The 18068-nt window shown below is 42.0% G+C and overlaps 1 protein-coding gene across 1 annotated transcript in view; it reads right to left on the bottom strand.

Moving 5' to 3' along the window:
• The window catches only part of LOC135111235 (dual 3',5'-cyclic-AMP and -GMP phosphodiesterase 11-like), a 96048-nt gene that overhangs the window by 6002 nt on the left and 71978 nt on the right, over positions 1-18068 (bottom strand). The window contains 16 exon segments of the mRNA XM_064024392.1: positions 271-366; positions 369-440; positions 867-953; positions 1833-1932; positions 2454-2545; positions 2547-2654; positions 2657-2692; positions 3012-3173; positions 3383-3493; positions 3656-3793; positions 3967-4074; positions 5420-5584; positions 6738-6917; positions 9385-9525; positions 14231-14316; positions 15045-15088. Of these exon segments, the coding sequence (XP_063880462.1) occupies positions 271-366; positions 369-440; positions 867-953; positions 1833-1932; positions 2454-2545; positions 2547-2654; positions 2657-2692; positions 3012-3173; positions 3383-3493; positions 3656-3793; positions 3967-4074; positions 5420-5584; positions 6738-6917; positions 9385-9525; positions 14231-14316; positions 15045-15088 (1726 nt within the window).

The raw sequence follows: 18068 nt of genomic DNA, 5'->3' as shown, positions 1-18068 counted from the left end.
TCTAGTTTTTAAATTTTTGCTTCTTTTAAATTTGAGCTACATCTTTTTTTTTCTTTTTCTTTTTATAAATATCTTTACTAGTAGGTATTTTTATGTAATTCTATATTTTGGTGCAATATGACCTTAGTTGCTACAGCACCACACAAAACATTTTAATCACTTCACTTCACCAACAGACTAACAGCAAAACAAGGACATGCACCAAAATAAAGCCATATTTCAGTGTCACATGATCTTAGTTGTTGCAGGCAGAACAAGGCCGCAGCTCACCGTGATAATGGCAAACATCATCTGCGCCACATTGAATGCGTGCCGCCAGTTGTGGTAGGTGACGTTGCGATAGTTCATCTTGACACTGAGCAGCAGCAGCGACACAGCACCTCATACTCAATGTGGAACCTTCCTATCAGGTCCAGGTCAAGGAACATTCTCAGACATGCCTGTGTAAAGAGTGGAAAGAGAAGGATATAAATACATAAGAACGTAAGAAGATAAGAGAAGCTGCAAGAAGCCATCACAGCCCTTATTCAGAAACTCTTTGCTCCCTCACTGTGACTATTTTCAGAGGCCATAAAGATGATTAGCCAGGAACAGTTAGGATGAAAATAGAGAAAAAAATGTACTTCATGTGATATGGGGATTTGATTCTTACTTAAATGAAGAAAGAAGAAACAGTTCATTAAAGAGAATTAGAAATGCAGATTATGAGAGGCAAAATTGCTATCCAAAGATGGTCCAGACAAAAGATTTCAGACATTTCTCCATCAAAACAGATTCATTTGTAAAAAAAAAAAAAAAGAGAAAAGGAAAAATTCAATTTCGGACATCTGGGAGGTTTTGTGGAAAAATGGTAAGACATGTCTCACCTTCAAGCTTCCTTCGTCATCGAGACTGAAGTCATCAAACTTGAAGTCGTAAAGCTTGAATGCCTGGGCTGATGGTATTTTTAATTTCTGTAATGACAAAGACAATGAATCAGACATCATACAAATGAAAATTATAAATCAAACACCATACAAGCATAAATAAAACAAACAATCCTTGAAAAAATCTGGAGACTGAAAATGCAGTTTTTGAAGGGCAAAGATGTCGAGGGTATGGTAAAAAAAATCTTAATCATATCTTACCATAATTATATTCTGATGCTGTTTATAGATATTAAGAGAAGTCTCCAAATTTTCAAAAGGATAAAAAGAACCAGACTTAATTCTTCAACAATGTCACCTTTCTCCCCTCACAGATACAATATTCCTGCATTTTACATGGATTCCCTCTCTTGTACTCATAGCATCTAACTTACATACTCTCTCGTCTCTCTCTCTCTCTCCTCTCTGTATCCTTAAGCAGTGCCTTTCAGCTTGTTTAATCATGAATCTGCAATGTGTTTCCTTAATCTATTGCACAAAAAAAATCAAATATAATTTTCCGGTCAGTATGTACTCAAACAACACAGCACTAATTTCACTATCCAGGCTCCATTAAGTAATAAAAGAGTAAACTTCATTAAGATTCTCCACCTTTTTCCAACCAAGAATTTCCTGTGGTCCTTTAAAGCTCTCTCATGCTCCTACTGAATTATAACTATGGGTCTAAAAATAAGTGTCTGGAGTGTTAGTGTGTGAATGCCAGTGCTGCAATACTTATACCTTGTCAATGATAACAGAACTACACATGGCATTAATGCGGTAGATTAAGAGGTAATAATGCCTTTTTCTACATGGGTTGTGGGTCTGAAATCAATGTAATAAGCCTTTTCTCCTACATCAGAGTTCAGGGAGGGTGAAGTGAGACCAGCACTAAGTCACAGGGAATAGAGAGAGCAGATTACTTACCACAAGCTTCTGTGACTCTGATCTTGGGGCTGTGGCATGGTAGCTCAGCACCTCCAGGGTCACCTTCTGCTTGGCCATGGCTGTCACTGCCTTTTCATACCTGGAAGAAAGTGTCTGTCATTGATAATGTGTAAGAACATAAGAACATAAGAAAATAAGGGAAGATGCAAGAAAGCCATCAGGCCTACATGTAGCAGTCCCTGTAAGAAACACACCTACTTATTTCCACCCGTCATCCCCATCCATAAATCTGTGTAACCTTTTAAAGCTCCATAATGACTCAGCACTAACAACCTGATTACTGATTACCACTACTATTTGAAAACCCAATTCCTTCCTATCTCCTCAAATCTTTTTCAAGCTTGAACTCATTACTTATTATTCTATCTTGATTACAAATCCTGAGAATTTTACTTACATCACCCTTATTATGTCCCCTATTCCAGTTGGTAACACACACTCTAACATGATAATCTAGTGGGTGAGAACGGTACTGAATCTTTTTAACAGAGATAGTTTTGTGTAGTGAAAAAAAAAAAAATATATATATAGGGTTCCTCTCATACTAATAGGATAAAAAAATAGAGAAACCTGCCTTGCCTAGTGGTGTCAAAGACTTACATGTTGGTATTGTGAATCCCCATCCCACAGAAGATGGCAAAGGCTTCTAGGAAGTTTTCATCATTGCTTGTGAAGGGAAGGTTGTCAAATTTTGTTGACAAGTTGCACGACTCCTACTATTTTGCGGGCCGTGTTCTTGATGGGCATGCACAGGATGGATTTTGTGCGGAAGCCTGTGTTTTCATCCACCGACTTGTCAAAAACCTTGGGTCTTGATATGCATCAGCGATGCACACAGTCTGTTCAGGTGGAAAAAGCAATACATACCTCCATTTTCCAACAAATTACTAAAAAAAGACAATAACTTTGAGAGATAAAAAAAAAAGATATTCACTTTTTTGTTTTATGTAAGAGGGTTCTGGCCTAGGACAATAAAAAGAAAGTATCAATAAAAAAAAAAGGACCACCAAAGTGTCAGTCCCTATAATGAAAGCATCTAGAATCTGTAACATCAGATTAACAACCTTTTGAGTGACAAATAAATTAAACCAAACAAATTTCCAGTTGTTTAAGGCCACCAATGGGTTGAAGGAGGTGCCTTAATGAATGAGACCTTACCTCTCCTGTGGTGGCTGCATGTCCCGTGATGCCAATGTTGATGGGGAAGCGGGATTCGAAGGGGCTGGTGCGGCTCTCAGCATCGTCTCCCTGCAGATCCTTCACTTCCAAGTCGAACACACGTGAGAATGTTCCCCGAGATGCTTCATGTACTAAGAGAATCTGGGAGCAGAGGAGAGGATGGATGAAATATGTGTTATGTTAGGTTATGATTATTACATTATAGTCTGAAGTTAGCAGATGAAGCTATTTGTATTATGTTCTTACTACTACTACTACTACTACTACTACTACTACTACTACAGGGACTGCTGCATAGGCCTGAAGGCTTCTTGCAGTTTGCCTTAAGTTCTTATGTTTCTTCAACTCACCTGCACCCGTTCACACTGCAAAAGACTCTGAGTGTGAGTCATGATGCGGTACACAATCTGCTCTATGGTGCTCTGCTCCTCAAATATGATCCTCGCCAAGTCCAGAAGAACCTGTCAGGTCACAATGCAAGGATGAACGCTGGAAATGAATGTTTGTTCTGTCTCTTATACTGTACTTATCTTTACTTTCACCCTCATCCCCTATTCTTCTCCTGTACTGTTTTTACTTCACTCTCATCCCCTGCTCAGTTTCCAGCTGATCAAAGACCATACCTGATTTCTTTTCACTTCCAGCTGGGAGCGTTCATACAGCTGAGCATTGCGGAGGCCAATGCCACAAAACTGGAGGTAGGATTCAAACACCTTCTCATCGGCAGAGGTGAAGGACTGACCCTGATGCTTGTTAATGACCTGTGGCAAGATAAAGGTCCGGTCAGAGGGTAAGGGAAATAGTGATGTTATAGTAATGTTATGTTATTACTGTCTTCTAGGTTGTGTTCATGATTCTAGGGATGGAATCAAGCAAGTACCAAACTCGAGAGGGTACGGAAGTCACAAGCAGTAGAGGGGAAGCAGCTACACACCTGTGCCACACCAATCACCTCCCCACAGCTGTCCTTGATGGGCATACACAGCATGGAGCGTGTCTTGTAACCCGTCCTGCAGTCAATCTCTGAGTTGAAGCGGTCATCCTGCATGAAGAGTAAAACACGAAAGATTAATTGGTGTGTCACTGTTTATATGCATTGCACATCATGTTTATGAGTGAAAAACAAAGATTAATTGATGTGTCATTATTCATAAACATCTCACACTGCATGCATTCAAAAGACAATGCTTATGAGTATACCTTCATGACCAAATGGACTGGAAAATATAGTCGGATAAAATCTATTATAGAGGGAAAAAAGAGAGACTGAATATTTGAGATGATGCAAAAAAAGTAAAGGGTGAGATGATGATTTAAATTACATGAAAAAGAAAAAGAAAAAATACAGCTACATATAGATACTCAGATCAGACAAAGGGAAGGAACATAACTTATAGAATCAACCAAGGAAAAATAAAAGAACAAATATTGATAAGGAGACAAAATCAAAGTGAACACAACTATCATACATAACAGGCTACCACCACCACCACCACCACCACAACCACCACCACCAGTGCCAAGGCCAAGGGCAAGGCTAGCATGGTAAACATACATATCAAGCAGATTCTTGGCCCATGATCAGAGAACCACTGCATTCCTTCATTCTGACTAATGAAAATTCCTCAGAGTTGATGGTTGCCCCTGTACCAGAGGAGGAGGAGGAGGAGGAGGAGGAGGAGGAGGAGGAGGAGGAGGAGGAGGAGGAGGAGGAGGAGGAGGAGGAGGAGGAGGAGGAGGAGGAGGAGGACTGGACTGGACTGGTGATAGTTTGATGAGAGAGAGAGAGAGAGAGAGAGAGAGAGAGAGAGAGAGAGAGGAGAGAGAGAGAGAGAGAGAGAGAGAGAGAGAGAGAGAAGGACCTGCAGAAGGAGGAAAAGTGCTAGTAATGTCTTTGAGGTTGAAGTCTCTCTCTCTCTCTCTCTCTCTCTCTCTCTCTCTCTCTCTAGTCCCCCTTATCTCCCAATATTAAAGCTGCTACGTGCCTTAAGCGAATAAGTGAAACTGCCTATTTAAACAGCACGAGGCATTCCTGGGGCGGGCGTATCTGTGTGCTTTCTCAGAGGCAAGGACGGGAAAATATTGAAGGTTACCAAGGGAAACCAGAGAGAGAGAGAGAGAGAGAGAGAGAGAGAGAGAGAGAGAGAGAGAGAGAGAGAGAGAGAGAGAGAGAGAGAGAGAGAGAGAGCACCTCCTTACTTGAACACGAAAAAATAACTAGCTTACAAAATCCTTAATTACGTAAACTAACCCAAGCAGAGACATAAAAAAAAAAACAATCAATAAATCAATTAGACAAAACAAATATGATAAATAAATCAAATCATAAACACACCAATTATAAATAAAGCAAGAATAACAACATAACTTTATCTTTTTTTACTTACTTCATATGCATCAGGAATATTGACCATAGCGCCGCTCTGTGCAGTGTAACCCACAATGCCACTGCCCCACGCTATCCTTATCTCCTCCTTCTCCTCCATCTCCTCCACCGTCGAGTCTGGGTTGACGTCGAATAGGGTGGACACGAGGCAGCGGTTGTCTGACTCCTGAGGAAGGCACAGAAGGAGGTCTTAATAGTTTAGTAGTTGAGAGGACTGGAAGGGAAGGGAAGGCTAAGCTAGGTCTGGGAAGATTATGTTTGGTCTGGCGTGTGTAAACTTTGAAAGGGAGTTTGTTTATGAGAGAGAGAGAGAGAGAGAGAGAGAGAGAGAGAGAGAGAGAGAGAGAGAGAGAGAGAGAGAGAGAGAGAGAGAGAGAGAGAGAGAGAGAGAGAGAGAGAGAAAGCTGAAATGAAATAGAGAAAGAGAAGAAACAAAAGAAAGAAATAGGAAAGGAAGAGAAAAGAGAAGAAAAGACGGAAAGAATAATAGAAAGGGAGAGGTAAAGAGAACTAAGAGGAAGAGGAAAAGAACGAGAGAGAGAGAGAGAGAGAGGAGAGAGAGAGAGAGAGAGAGAGAGAGAGAGAGAGAGAGAGAGAGAGAGAGAGAGAGAGAAAACACATCCTGCTCATCACATTATCTGCTCCTTGCCTCTGGTGTTATTAATGAAAGCCTTGTAATTATGGGGTCTCCAGCATTACGTATTGTGAGATGGGGTGATCAGACTTGGGGCTATACTCTGCATCTCTAATTATCGGTAGTGGTGGTGGTGTAATTAGTAGTAAAATCATTAATAACAGTGGTAGTAGTAATAGTAGTAACAGTAATAATATACGATTCCCTTCCTCTCCTTCTACGTACAACAAAAACTACTACTACTACTACTACTACTACTACTACTACTTCTACCACCGCCACCACTATAACACCACACACACAAACAAAACAAAAAAAACTATCACCACCACCACTACCACCACCATCACCACTACTACTACCAAGGGTTTCCTGAGGAGAGAGGGGAAGAGATGCATCCCTCGAGTGACATATGAAGCTACTCAGTATAATGAAACAAGTTTTAGCGTTCCCCTGCCTAAGTTTGACTAGAAGGAGTGTGGCGTAAGAAAGACGAATTAATATGAAGGTTATGTGTGTGTGTGCGTGTGTGTGTGTGTGTGTGTGTGTGGTGTCCCGTTAAAAAGAGAAAAATCCAAGATAAAACTAGTATACATATATAAAACTCAATAAAACACTCATTAATATAGTAAACAAACGAGACAATACATTTACAACACACATACACAGACGTACATAAACATACCTTGTCACCCTGTACGAGGAAGAGAGAACAGCGGTCAGCGTTGGTTAGAATGGACACATTCTGCAGGATCTTGTGGCACAGAGAGCGGACATCCAGGTCGTTGCAGATGTCCTTCACCAGCTCAAAGATAAGTTGCCGCTCGTCTAGCCCCTTCAACTCTGTTCGGGACTTGCGGCGCACCTGGGGAAGAAAGGAAGAGATAGAATGTTAGATGAGTGTGGAATGGTTGGGTAGTGTAGTTGTCAGAAGTGTAGTAGTAGTAGTAGTAGTAGTAGTAGTAGTAGTGGTAGTAGTAGTAGTAGTAGTAGTAGTAGTAGTAGTAGTCGTGATGGTATCAAAGAGGAAGGGGTGCAAGGGAGAGAGGAAAGGAAGGGAGGAAGGAAGAATGAAGGGAAAGATGGAATGAAGAAAAGACAAAAGTTATAAGGAAGAACAAACAAACAGACACACACACACACACACACACACACACACACACACACACACACACATACACAATCAAACATTGCATTGGCAAACTTAAAAAAAAAAAAAAAAAAAAAATCTATAAATATAACCACTTCCTCCTCCTCCTCTTCCTCTTTCCACAGTCGCACGCTCATTTAGGCAAGGGACTGAATAATGATAGTTCGGATGGCGTTTTCCCTGAAGCAACATTACTTCCCCCCAGCCAACTAACCAGCCGGCTTTACTTGGAGGTGCTTAAGTCAATGAGGTAGGAGTGACCGAGGCCAGTATTCTCATCACGACAGTTTTCAAAGGCCACAGATATTATTTGTTGTATTGTTATGAAATTTCTTTTTCTTTCTTTTTGATGAAGTGAAATTTATTTTGTTAAATTATCACCAGAATCGTGAAAACAATCTTTAAGATTGTTACGTTACTCGAGAAACGACATCCAGACGTATTAAAGACCTCGAGATGATACACACAATCACCTCGACAACGAAAAAGAAGAGATGACAGTGGGGACGAGATTTACAAGAGGAAAGATATGACAGGCGAAAGAGAGGCGAAGCGATACGAGAGAAGAAACAGGGAAGGCAAAGAAAAGTTGTACAAAGGAAGCGAAAGAGAGACATGCAAGAAAGAAGAGAACAGAGGAGAGATGACAAACGGGACAAGATATGAAAGAGGAAGAAAGGAGCGAAGAGACACGAGAGGGCGAGGCAGGAGAGCCGTAGAGAAACTGGTAAAGGGAGGGAGAAAGGGATGCTTAATTAATATGAAGAGGATGAGCGAGTGATATTGGGTGTAAGAAGGGGGAAGGCTGCGGAAGAAGAGATGATTATCAGATTTTGGGAGAGGATTACGGCTGTTGGTGCGGGAGATGAATTGATGGAAAGGAGCGAGAGGCGAGAGTATAGTGATGACGTGTTGGGGGGTGGGGGTGGGGGCTGATGGAGAGACGGAACACAGAGGAACACAAAGGAAAGACAAAATAACAACAGACGAAGGAATTGTAATGAGGAATGGATACTACTACTACTACTACTACTACTAATACTACTACTACTACTACTACTAATAATAATAATAAGTATATTTTAGGAAGAACGACAACAACAACAAGATGAGGAGGAAGAAGAGGAAGAGGAGAAAGAGGAGAAGGAATGAGGCGAAAGCGGAAGACTTGTAAGAGCTTCGAGAAAAAAGAAGTAGAGCGATATCACGAAAATAAGAAGAGGAAGAATAAGAAGGGAGATGAGGAAGAGAGGAAGGAAGATAAGGCACCAACCACTTGGAAGAGAAATGGAGCAACGTGAAGAAAAGAGAGAGATAGAGAGAAAGACCGAGAGAGAGAGAGAGAGACAGAGAGAGAGAGAGAGAGAGAGAGAGAGAGAGAGAGAGAGAGAGAGCGAGAAGGGAGAAAGAGAGAAAAAGAAAGGAAAAAAAGAAAAGAAACACAATAAAATTAAATAAACCAGAAGAGAGAAAACAAGAACGACTGTTGAAGCGAAAAGAAAGAAAAGAAAAGAAGAAATTCACGAGAGAGAGAGAGAGAGAGAGAGAGAGAGAGAGAGAGAGAGAGATGAGAGAGAGAGAGAGAGAGAGAGGAAAACGGTACAACATAAAGAAAACCAATAAAACAAAACGCAAAAAAGAGGAAAAGAAAAAAAAAAAACCAAAATAGAAAACTAACAATAACGTGAAAAAGAAAAAAAAATACGCGGTGGAGTAGAAGGAAGAGGACGAGGAGGAGGAGAAGGAAGAGGAGGAGGAGAAGGAGGAGGAGGAGGAGGAGGAGGAGGAGGAGGAGGAGGAGGAGGAGGAGGAGGAGGAGGAGGAGGAGGAGGAGGAGGAAACATACAAGACAGATGAACAGGAGGAGGAAGAAGAGGAAGGCGAGGAAACATACAAAATAGAGGAACAGAAGAAAAAAAAAAGATGAAGAGAACAAATAACATGCAAAAGAACAGGTAGAAGACCACAAACAAGAACAAGATCAAGAACAAGAACAATGACACAAGTTTTCCGTTTTCTGTTGTCATTCTTTGTTTTCCTTACAGGAGTGCCGATGCAAAGGCATTGGGAAGAATTCTGAGCCTCCTGTAAGATCAAGATCAAGACATTCCATCCCCCCCCCCACCCCTCGATCAGCCGCCTCCCACGCCCACATACACACACACACATACAAAACAATCACCTTCGCCAAAATAGCAACATTCTCCGTGGCGCCTGCAGGAGAGATGAAGGTCGGCGTCCCATCTATAGTAGTAATGATGGGCTTCAGTAGACCTCCCTTCTCAAATTCGTGGGCTGAAATCTTGCGAACTGGGGGTGGCGGCTCCTGTGTGGAATAGAGAGGGAGAGAGAGAAAGAGACGGTGAGTGTGAGAGATGAAAGGAAAGATAAAAAAAGAAGTATATTGAGGAGCATTAGATAGAGAGAAGGAAAGTGAGAGGCGAATATGAAAGAGAAAACGATAGCATGAAGGAATGAGAGGGAAGGAAAATGGGATATGAAAGAAAACAAATAAAAAAAACACGGAAAAAGGAGATGGAAAGTGAGAGGAAAGTGAGAGGACAAGAATTTAGAGCAAGATAGAAGGAAAGAAGGGGAAGAAAAGTAGGGGTAATGGAAGATGATGGCAGATGATAGAAGAGAACAGTGCAAAGATGAAGGAAAACGTAAAATCGGTGGGCTGACTAAGGTAAATGAGGGTAAGGATGCGTAGGAAGGGAAGGTGAGGATGGGGGCAATGAAGGAAGGAGGCTGTGTGTGTGTGTGTGTGTGTGTGTGTGTGTGTGTGTGTGTGTGTGTGTGTGTGTGTGTGTGTGTGTGTGTGTGTGTGTGTGTGTGTGTGTGTGTGTGTGTGTGTAGAAGAAGAAGTGCACGTGAAACAATACTGTGAAGAGGAGTTATCGTAAAGGAAGGGAAAAAAAAAGAAAAAAAAGGAAAAAGAAAAAAAAAACATCAAATTAAGAGAGAGAGAGAGAGAGAGAGAGAGAGAGAGAGAGAGAGAGAGAGAGAGAGAGAGAGAGAGAGAGAGAGAGAGAGAGGATGGTGGGTAGACAAACTGGAGGGAAATGAAGGAAGGAGAGGCGAAAGAGAGGAAGGGAAGGGATGGGAGGGGAGGGGAGGGGAGAAGATGGAGGGAGAGGGAGAGGGAGAGGGAGAGGAGAAGGGAGAAGGGAGAAAGAGGGGAGGGAGAGTCCACAAAGGTAAGCTGCGAAAGGTGAAGAGGAAGAGGAGAGGTAAGAGGCCCTCAGGTGCGCGCGCACATACATACACACACACACACACACACACACACACACACACACACACACACACACACACACACACACACACACACACAAGAAGGGGATCAATACGTATTTATAGAGGATGATGCAGATTCTAAACACACACACACACACACACACACACACACACACACACACACACACACACACACATTTATACGCGACTCTCTCTCTCTCTCTCTCTCTCTCTCTCTCTCTCTCTCTCTCTCTCTCTCTCTCTCTCTCCCTCTCTCTCTCTCTCTCTCTCTCCGTCCAAACGCCCATTCAATAAACAAATAAAAATTCAACAAAAAAGAGAAAAAGTTTACAAGGAGGAACCAAAGTTGAACATTAGTTGAAGAAAAGAAGGAAAAAACGAAAGCTGGGGAAAAAAAATGAAGTAGAGGAGGAGGAGGAGAAGGAGGAGGAGGAGGAGGAGGAGGAGGAGGAGGAGGAGGAGGACTATATAGGAAAAAAGAAAAAAAATACCAGGTAATCTTTTTTAGGAGGAAGGGAGAAATGAAGGAAAAAAAAACAAGAGGAGGAGAAAGAGGAAGTGAAAATAAACCGAAAAAAAAAAAATAAATAAATACTCAGCGGTTAATGACGTGAAGCTAAACACTCTACCCACCTCCCCTTCAATGTGTTCTTCCCGCCACTGGGCTGCCGTGATAAGAAAAGCTGGGTGTTGCTGGCGGGAAGAGGAAGAAGGGAGAGAAGATAGCGGAGACTGAGAGGGAAGAGGAGGAGGAGGAGGAGGAGGAGGAAGAGGAGGAGGAAGAGGAGGAGGAGGAGGAAAACCGTGTACAAAGAGGGAAAAATAATGAAAGGGATCAATGAGTGAAGGGAGAGAAGAAAGAAACCTTGATGATCAGAGGAAAGGGAAGGAAAGAGAGAGAGAGAGAGAGAGAGAGAGAGAGAGAGAGAGAGAGAGAGAGAGAGAGAGAGAGAGAGAGAGAGAGAGAGAGAGAGAGAGAGTAAACAAGAACGCTATATCTATCCATCCATCACAGCCTCACTAATTTCAAAAGCCACAGAGATGATCAGCCGGATTCCCAAGAGAGTTTCTGCTGTTCATCATGTAGAAATCTCGTTCATCTGTCGCTAGAACCATAAATGCACCTTTAAGAACCCGTGTGACTTCAACTAGAGCCTTTTTTGAGTGGAGAAGCAGCCAGAAGTATGTGAGACGGAAATATCTGAATGGCAGAGTCTCATCATTAAAAGTTAGGTCATTATTCTTATTGAGTGCTTTGTTTGTAGAGACCAGAGATGATTAGTCTTGTTTTGAAGAGTTTTTTTCCTGCTAATGATGGGGAATCCTTGAAGCGATCTTGGAAACTCTAAAATAACATCCAACACGGTTTGTTAAGTAAACGTGAGACAGGGCGATAAAAATATTCAGGAAAGAAATATGTTTAATAAATTCCATAACGTAGATTCTTCAGGGATTGAAACGGGAATGTAAATTAAGACACTGGAATCTTTATCAGCAGAATATACTTAACAGCGCACTTCTGTATATTATTTGAGGGTGAACTGAAAGAAATGAATCGCGTGGGTCTTTTTCAAGCCGACTTTCAAGATCATTACCCAATTTTCTCCCCCTTCCGCTCATACTCTGCAAACAAACAATTACTCCAACTCCAACGCGTTTCTAAATCAGCGCTAAAACTTTTCCACCAAACAAAGCTCTTCAAGGAATGCCCATGTAAAAATACTGGCCATGGTGCTTTCTCCAAGAAGAGGAAGCGAGAGAGCGCCAACAGAAAACGGTTTGTGCATCACCTAAGCAAGGATAAGGAAAGCAGACTGAAAGGGAAGCCAGGACGAGGATGCCATATTCTGAAACACTTGTACGCTGCACCTCCACTACATTCAAAGCCTCTAGTTAAAGCAACACTAGTTTTAAGGGTGTTTGCACGGTTCTAGTGACATTAACAAGATCTCTACATTATCAAGATGACAGATACCATTGAGAACCCGTCTAATCACCTCTATGGCATTGAAGAATCTTTGTGGTGAGAGAGCAAAATGTTTCTGAATACTGGTCTAACAGCGAGTGGTTTCCAGATCATCTACGCGTAATCAAGGAAGCCACGAGAAAAAGTTATATATTTCAAACGAGATCTAATCATACAGAGCCAGAATAGAGTTATATATAGAGTATTTTACTGGTACTTTACTCATTCACCTCCCTACTTCGACTGTCACAAAGGGGATAATACTCTATTAAAAAAAAGGAAGGACGTAGTTATCAAGTCAGAGTTCCTTCACCTGCCGCCACGCTGGACTGTCCCCGGAAGTTACTGGTCTTCTCTCTGCTGCGTTATTTATTCATTCCCGTCCCAGTAACCCACTGGTCAGATTCTCTCGCGTTCCCTTTCTGTGTCTCCGTCTTGAATTTCTGATAAGGTAGCTATGGGTAGGTAGCTTTAGGTAGCGTTGCATATGAACCAGTATTCTTAAACACTTCTGCGTCACACCTATTTTCGAAAGGCTTCGGTTGAGGTTACACGGGTTTTATATGGGTGTCTTTACGATTTTAGCGAAAGATTAACAAGATTTCTTCATTATCAACAAGAGATACACTACAACAACAACAACAACAACAACAACAACAACTACTACTACAACTACTACTACTACTACTACTACCATTATTATAAAAATAAGGCTATACTATGCTGTGACCCACTTCTCGGTCGTGACCAGGCAGGCAGACCACTCCATTAACGAGCTGCACTTGTCAATATTCCTTGCGTACGTGTGTCCCATCGCAACGCACCACAACACACACACACACACACACACACACACACACACACACACACACACACACACACACACACACACCAAGGACCATATTCTGAAACCTTTCTGCGCCGCACCTCCATTACATTCAAAAGACTCTACTTGGAAATAACGGGTTTTTAAGGGTGTTTTTACGGTTCCAGTGACAAATTAACAAACGTTCTACAGAAACACTCTTGAGAACCCGGGCTAGTCTTCTCTGTGGCCTTTGAAAATAGTCGCGGTGAGACGGCAGAGGTGTTTCAGAAGACTGGCCTAGGACTGAGAGATATTACGGTGCCTGGAGGGGGGGAAGCCTTGAGAACATCTTGATTGCCCTCGCGAGACGCGGCTGGTAGGCGAGGGTAGGCGGTAGGTAAGTGCAAGAGACGATTACAAGACCCCCCCCTTTTTTTTTTTTTTTTAACTTTTCCTTGTTTTTGTAATTATCCGTTGTCGTCCTTTTTTTTCTGCCTTCTTCTTCTCCTTCTTCTTCTTTTTCTCCTTCTTCGCTTGTTATTTTTGTTATTTCTCTTTATTCTTCGTCCTTCCCGATCCTTCGCCTTCTTTCTTTTTATCCCAAGGAGTGTCATAGAAGTTAACAAGTCTTCTTTGTTCCTTCCTTCTGTCTTTCTTCCCGTTCTTGCCTTCACTTTTGTTTATTATCATCCTACTTTCACTTCTAACCTTTCCTTTCTTCAACTTCCATCTGCGTCTTCTATTCTTCTTTCTCCTTATTTTCTGTTTTTCATACATTTATCATCGTCATTTGCGTCCTCTCATCTCTAACACTACCATCTTTTTTCTCCTCTCCTTGTTCTTACTTTATTATCGCATACCTTCTTTTCTTTCTCTTTCTCGGTTTCAAGTCTTTCTCCTCCTCCTCCTCCTCCTCCTCCTCCTCCTCCTCTTGCGATACGGTAATCCTATGCCAACGTTTCACCAAGCCCTGAATCCTTTGTGTGTCCAAACGGATGAGGGGGATAAGGAGGAGGAGGAGGAGGAGGAGGAGGAGGAGGAGGAGGAGGAGGAGGAGGAGGAGGAGGAGGAGGAGGAGGAGGAGGAGGAGGAGAAGGAGGAGGGAAAACATAATGGTGGAGAGAAAGGACAACAAATTCTTTCCAGTGAAACAATCGTCCCTGATTTTCTTGGTTTAAAAGAACAGAAACTTTTTTTTTTCAACATTTTAGAATACAGTGTTCATTTAAGCATTCATTTATTATTTTTTGTATTAATTCTAATTAGTTTTCGCAATTCTAAATCCGGCGGCGCTTGATGATAAGGGTGTTTTTTTACGGTTCCAGTGACAGATTAATAGGATTCTTATATTATAAACAGGAGAAAACAGGCTTGAGAACGCAGCTAGTCGTCTCCATGGCCTTGGAAAATAGTCGTGGTGAGAGAAAGACAGAACAGAGTAGAGAGTTTCAGAACACAGACACCACCACCATCTCCCTAATGCAAGAGTTAACCAGCATTCACAATCTTTCATCACTCGTAAACTCTGGAACTCCCTGCCTAACCTGCTTGTGTATTTCCCCCGTTCCTACGACTAAAATTCTTTGAAGAGTGGGCTCTCAAGACGCATCTCTGCATTTGCTTCATCCTTTCGTCTCTCCAACACAAGACAATAGCACACCAGCACACACTAACACATTCCAATACATACCAGACGAAGCTTTGGAGTTTTGGTGCCCTGAGTTGCCTAGTCCTGGCCCGGGTCCCATCTCGCCAGGCCCCGCCCCACAGTACGCTCCGGCTCCCACCCCTAGGCTCTGTGGAAGGGCGTGAGAGAGTAGCCAGGAGTCCACCATGTGCCGCGACGCCTTCCTGGGAGAGGGGGAAGAGAGAGAATGATGTTAGTGAAGAAGGGAGAGAGGAAGAGAGGGAGAGATGGTGTTTGTTGAAGAGGGAAGAGGGAGAGGGAGAGAGATTAGATTATAGGGGGGTAGAGAGAGAGAGAGAGAGAGAGAGAGGAGAGAGGAGAGGAGAGAGAGAGAGAGAGAGAGAGAGAGGAGAGAGAGAGAGAGAGAGAGAGAGAGAGAGAGAAAACGTAATCCCAGTTGAGAAAAAGTAAAGAGACAGATGGAGGGAAGAGGGAAGGAAAGTTGGAATAAAAAAGAGAAAAAAAGAAAGTGAGGGAAAGTGGAGTGAGAGGTCGAGGTACGAAAGAGTAGAAAAAGTAAAGGAAGAAAAAAAGGATGGAGAGAAAGAAAGAAAGAAAGAAGGAAGGAACAAAATAAATAAAAGAATGAGAACGAAGTAGGTACGCGGGGAGAGAGAGAGAGAGAGAGAGAGAGAGAGAGAGAGAGAGAGAGAGAGAGAGAGAGAGAGAGAGAGAGAGAGAGAGAGAGAGAGAGAGAGAGAGAGAGAGAGAGAGAGAGACTACAGCCAAAAGAGTAAATAGTAGGATCCCACCTTATCAAAATGAGACACTCTACAAATCTGGAACCAAAGAGAATCTTAATAAAATCTTGTTAGAATGATTTGCTTTCCTGCTGAGGATGTGGGCTCTCTCTCTCTCTCTCTCTCTGAAAGCCTCACTATCAGAGGGTAATTTCCGAAGAGAGAGAGAGAGAGAGAGAGAGAGAGAGAGAGAGAGAGAGAGAGAGAGAGAGAGAGAGAGAGAGAGAGAGAGAGAGAGAGAGAGAGAGAGAGATCGGGTATTATATGAACAAACAAATCCACACATTATAATCATTTATATAATCAGACACTTGATGAAGGAACGGAGGAAAAACGACTTCCATAATTCTGCCTCTTCTCTGATGACTTCCCTAAGGGCGTAATAGAAGGGAGTCTGTGATGTTAAGGTACTCACTGGTTTAATATTTTCACGTGTAATCTGAGGCTGTCTGAGGAGTGTGTGGGGGCAAAAAAGTGGTTTACACTATATCATTGCTTTGATGGCTTGCTTCTGTAAGGTAAGTGCGTAAGGGAGTCTGTTCTGTTATGTAATGTCAGGTCAACGGAATAGAAGCAGGGAAAGAAGGAAGGAAAGAAAGAAAGTAGGAAATCCGTTCGATATGGCTCTGTTGAAAGTAAATTAAAGACAGATTGAGGAGAAGAAGTTGGTTAATTTAGTCCTCTTAGTAGAAACTTGAAAAATAAAGGCGATATTGACAAAACAAAAAAGCTGGAAATTATTAGTATTATATAAAGAAAAAAAGCAGATCGTTCATTATTCCAATACAAAAAAAAAGTAAATTGAAGAGAGACTGAAAGAGAAAAAAATTGGTTATTTAATTCCTTTAGTAAAAAAATATAAAAACTGAAAAAAAGAGCGATGTTCATTAAGAGAAAAAAAAGTAGAAATTAGTACTGTTTCGTCAGCAGGATAATAAAAAAGTCCTTCAGGAAGTCACAATTTCACTCCCTCGGTAGGAAATTTGACAGAAAAGAGGGTAGTAGTTAACAGTTCCTGCTTCCCTCCCATGGCAATCAGCTTAATCCAGTTAGATTTCCAATAATGACTCAAATGCGACAAAATAACGGGTATTCTTTCCTCCCAAATAATTTTCTTGTGCCCTTAGTTTACTTTTTTAGTCTTGAAAAACCTCCGCAACTAAACTAGACTCTTCTTTTGTTGGTTTCCCCTCGGGAGCGGCAACATAACAGGCTTTTTTTTCCCTTCTCTTTAGTTGCCCCTTTAGCTTGTCTCCGTTACGAACAGAAAACGAAGCCAAGGAGTATGCAAAGCTCCAGCAACAAGGAAGGGGAAGGGGTGCGAGTGACTAGAGTGACATCTGACGGCTGGCAACCTGGTTAAGAGGCCATTACGTCACGCTGGGAAATCAACCCAAGTCTTTTTGACACTTCCAATCTCCGTTTCGAAAAAAAAAAGAAAAAAATTAACGAGAGGAGGCGTGAAAAGACCCGTTACCTGCGTTTCATATTCCCGTGTTGTGTAGGCGAGATAAAAGAGAGACCGAGAGAGAAAGAATGTGTGTGTGTGTGTGTGTGTGTGTGTGTGTGTGTGTGTGTGTGTGTGTGTGTGTGTGTGTGTGTGTGTGTGTGTGTGTGAAGGGAGGAAGAAACTGGTTCTCAAATAGAGTGGTAAATGACTGAAATTGACTCAGTAATCAGCAGGTTTTTAATGCCGAGTCAATAAGTAAGGGGGATAGATAACAGGTTGGCATAAGTAAGGATGTTTTTTATACAAGAAATGCTTCGCTACTTGCAGCTTCCCTTGTGTTTTTATGTTCTTTTATGTCCTACGTTATGCATTCTCAACTTTTCAGGTTAAACAAAAGAGAGAATGAACTCGCTCGCTGCTACAGACAATATCAGGAAGGTGGTTGTGTTGAGATGTCGAGGTGTTTTGACCAAGAGATCCCAGCATTGTCATCTCTCCCTGGCGACGCGTTGCGATGATTAGTAGGAAGAATTGGACGGAAAACAAGAAGAAGAAGAAGAAGAAGAATTGTACAGAAAACAAGAAGAAAGAAGAAGAAAAAAAAATCAAGGTTTCTGTTCATTGTGTGCCCTCGTGTGTGTGTGGGTGTGCGTTTATCACCGTTCAATTTATCACACACACACACACACTATCAGAGTTACTTTTTCCTGGCCCCTCAGTGAAGTATCTGACATTTGTACACGCCAATGACATTTTCAATTTATGTAACTTTTTCTCCCTCTTAGAGTTGAGCTGTCCCTGTGTCACCTGACGATAGAGAGAGAGAGAGAGAGAGAGAGAGAGAGAGAGAGAGAGAGAGAGAGAGAGAGAGAGAGAGAGGAGAGAGAGAGAGAGAGAGAGAGAGAGAGAGAAGAGAGAGAGAGAGAGAGAGAGAGAGAGAGAAGTAAGTGGTGC

The sequence above is a fragment of the Scylla paramamosain genome, chromosome 21, assembly GCF_035594125.1.
Source record: "Scylla paramamosain isolate STU-SP2022 chromosome 21, ASM3559412v1, whole genome shotgun sequence".
In the NCBI taxonomy this organism is placed as follows: domain Eukaryota; kingdom Metazoa; phylum Arthropoda; class Malacostraca; order Decapoda; family Portunidae; genus Scylla; species Scylla paramamosain.
The sequence above is the reverse complement of the archived record's forward strand: the minus strand, read 5'-3'. Positions and strand labels throughout refer to the sequence as shown.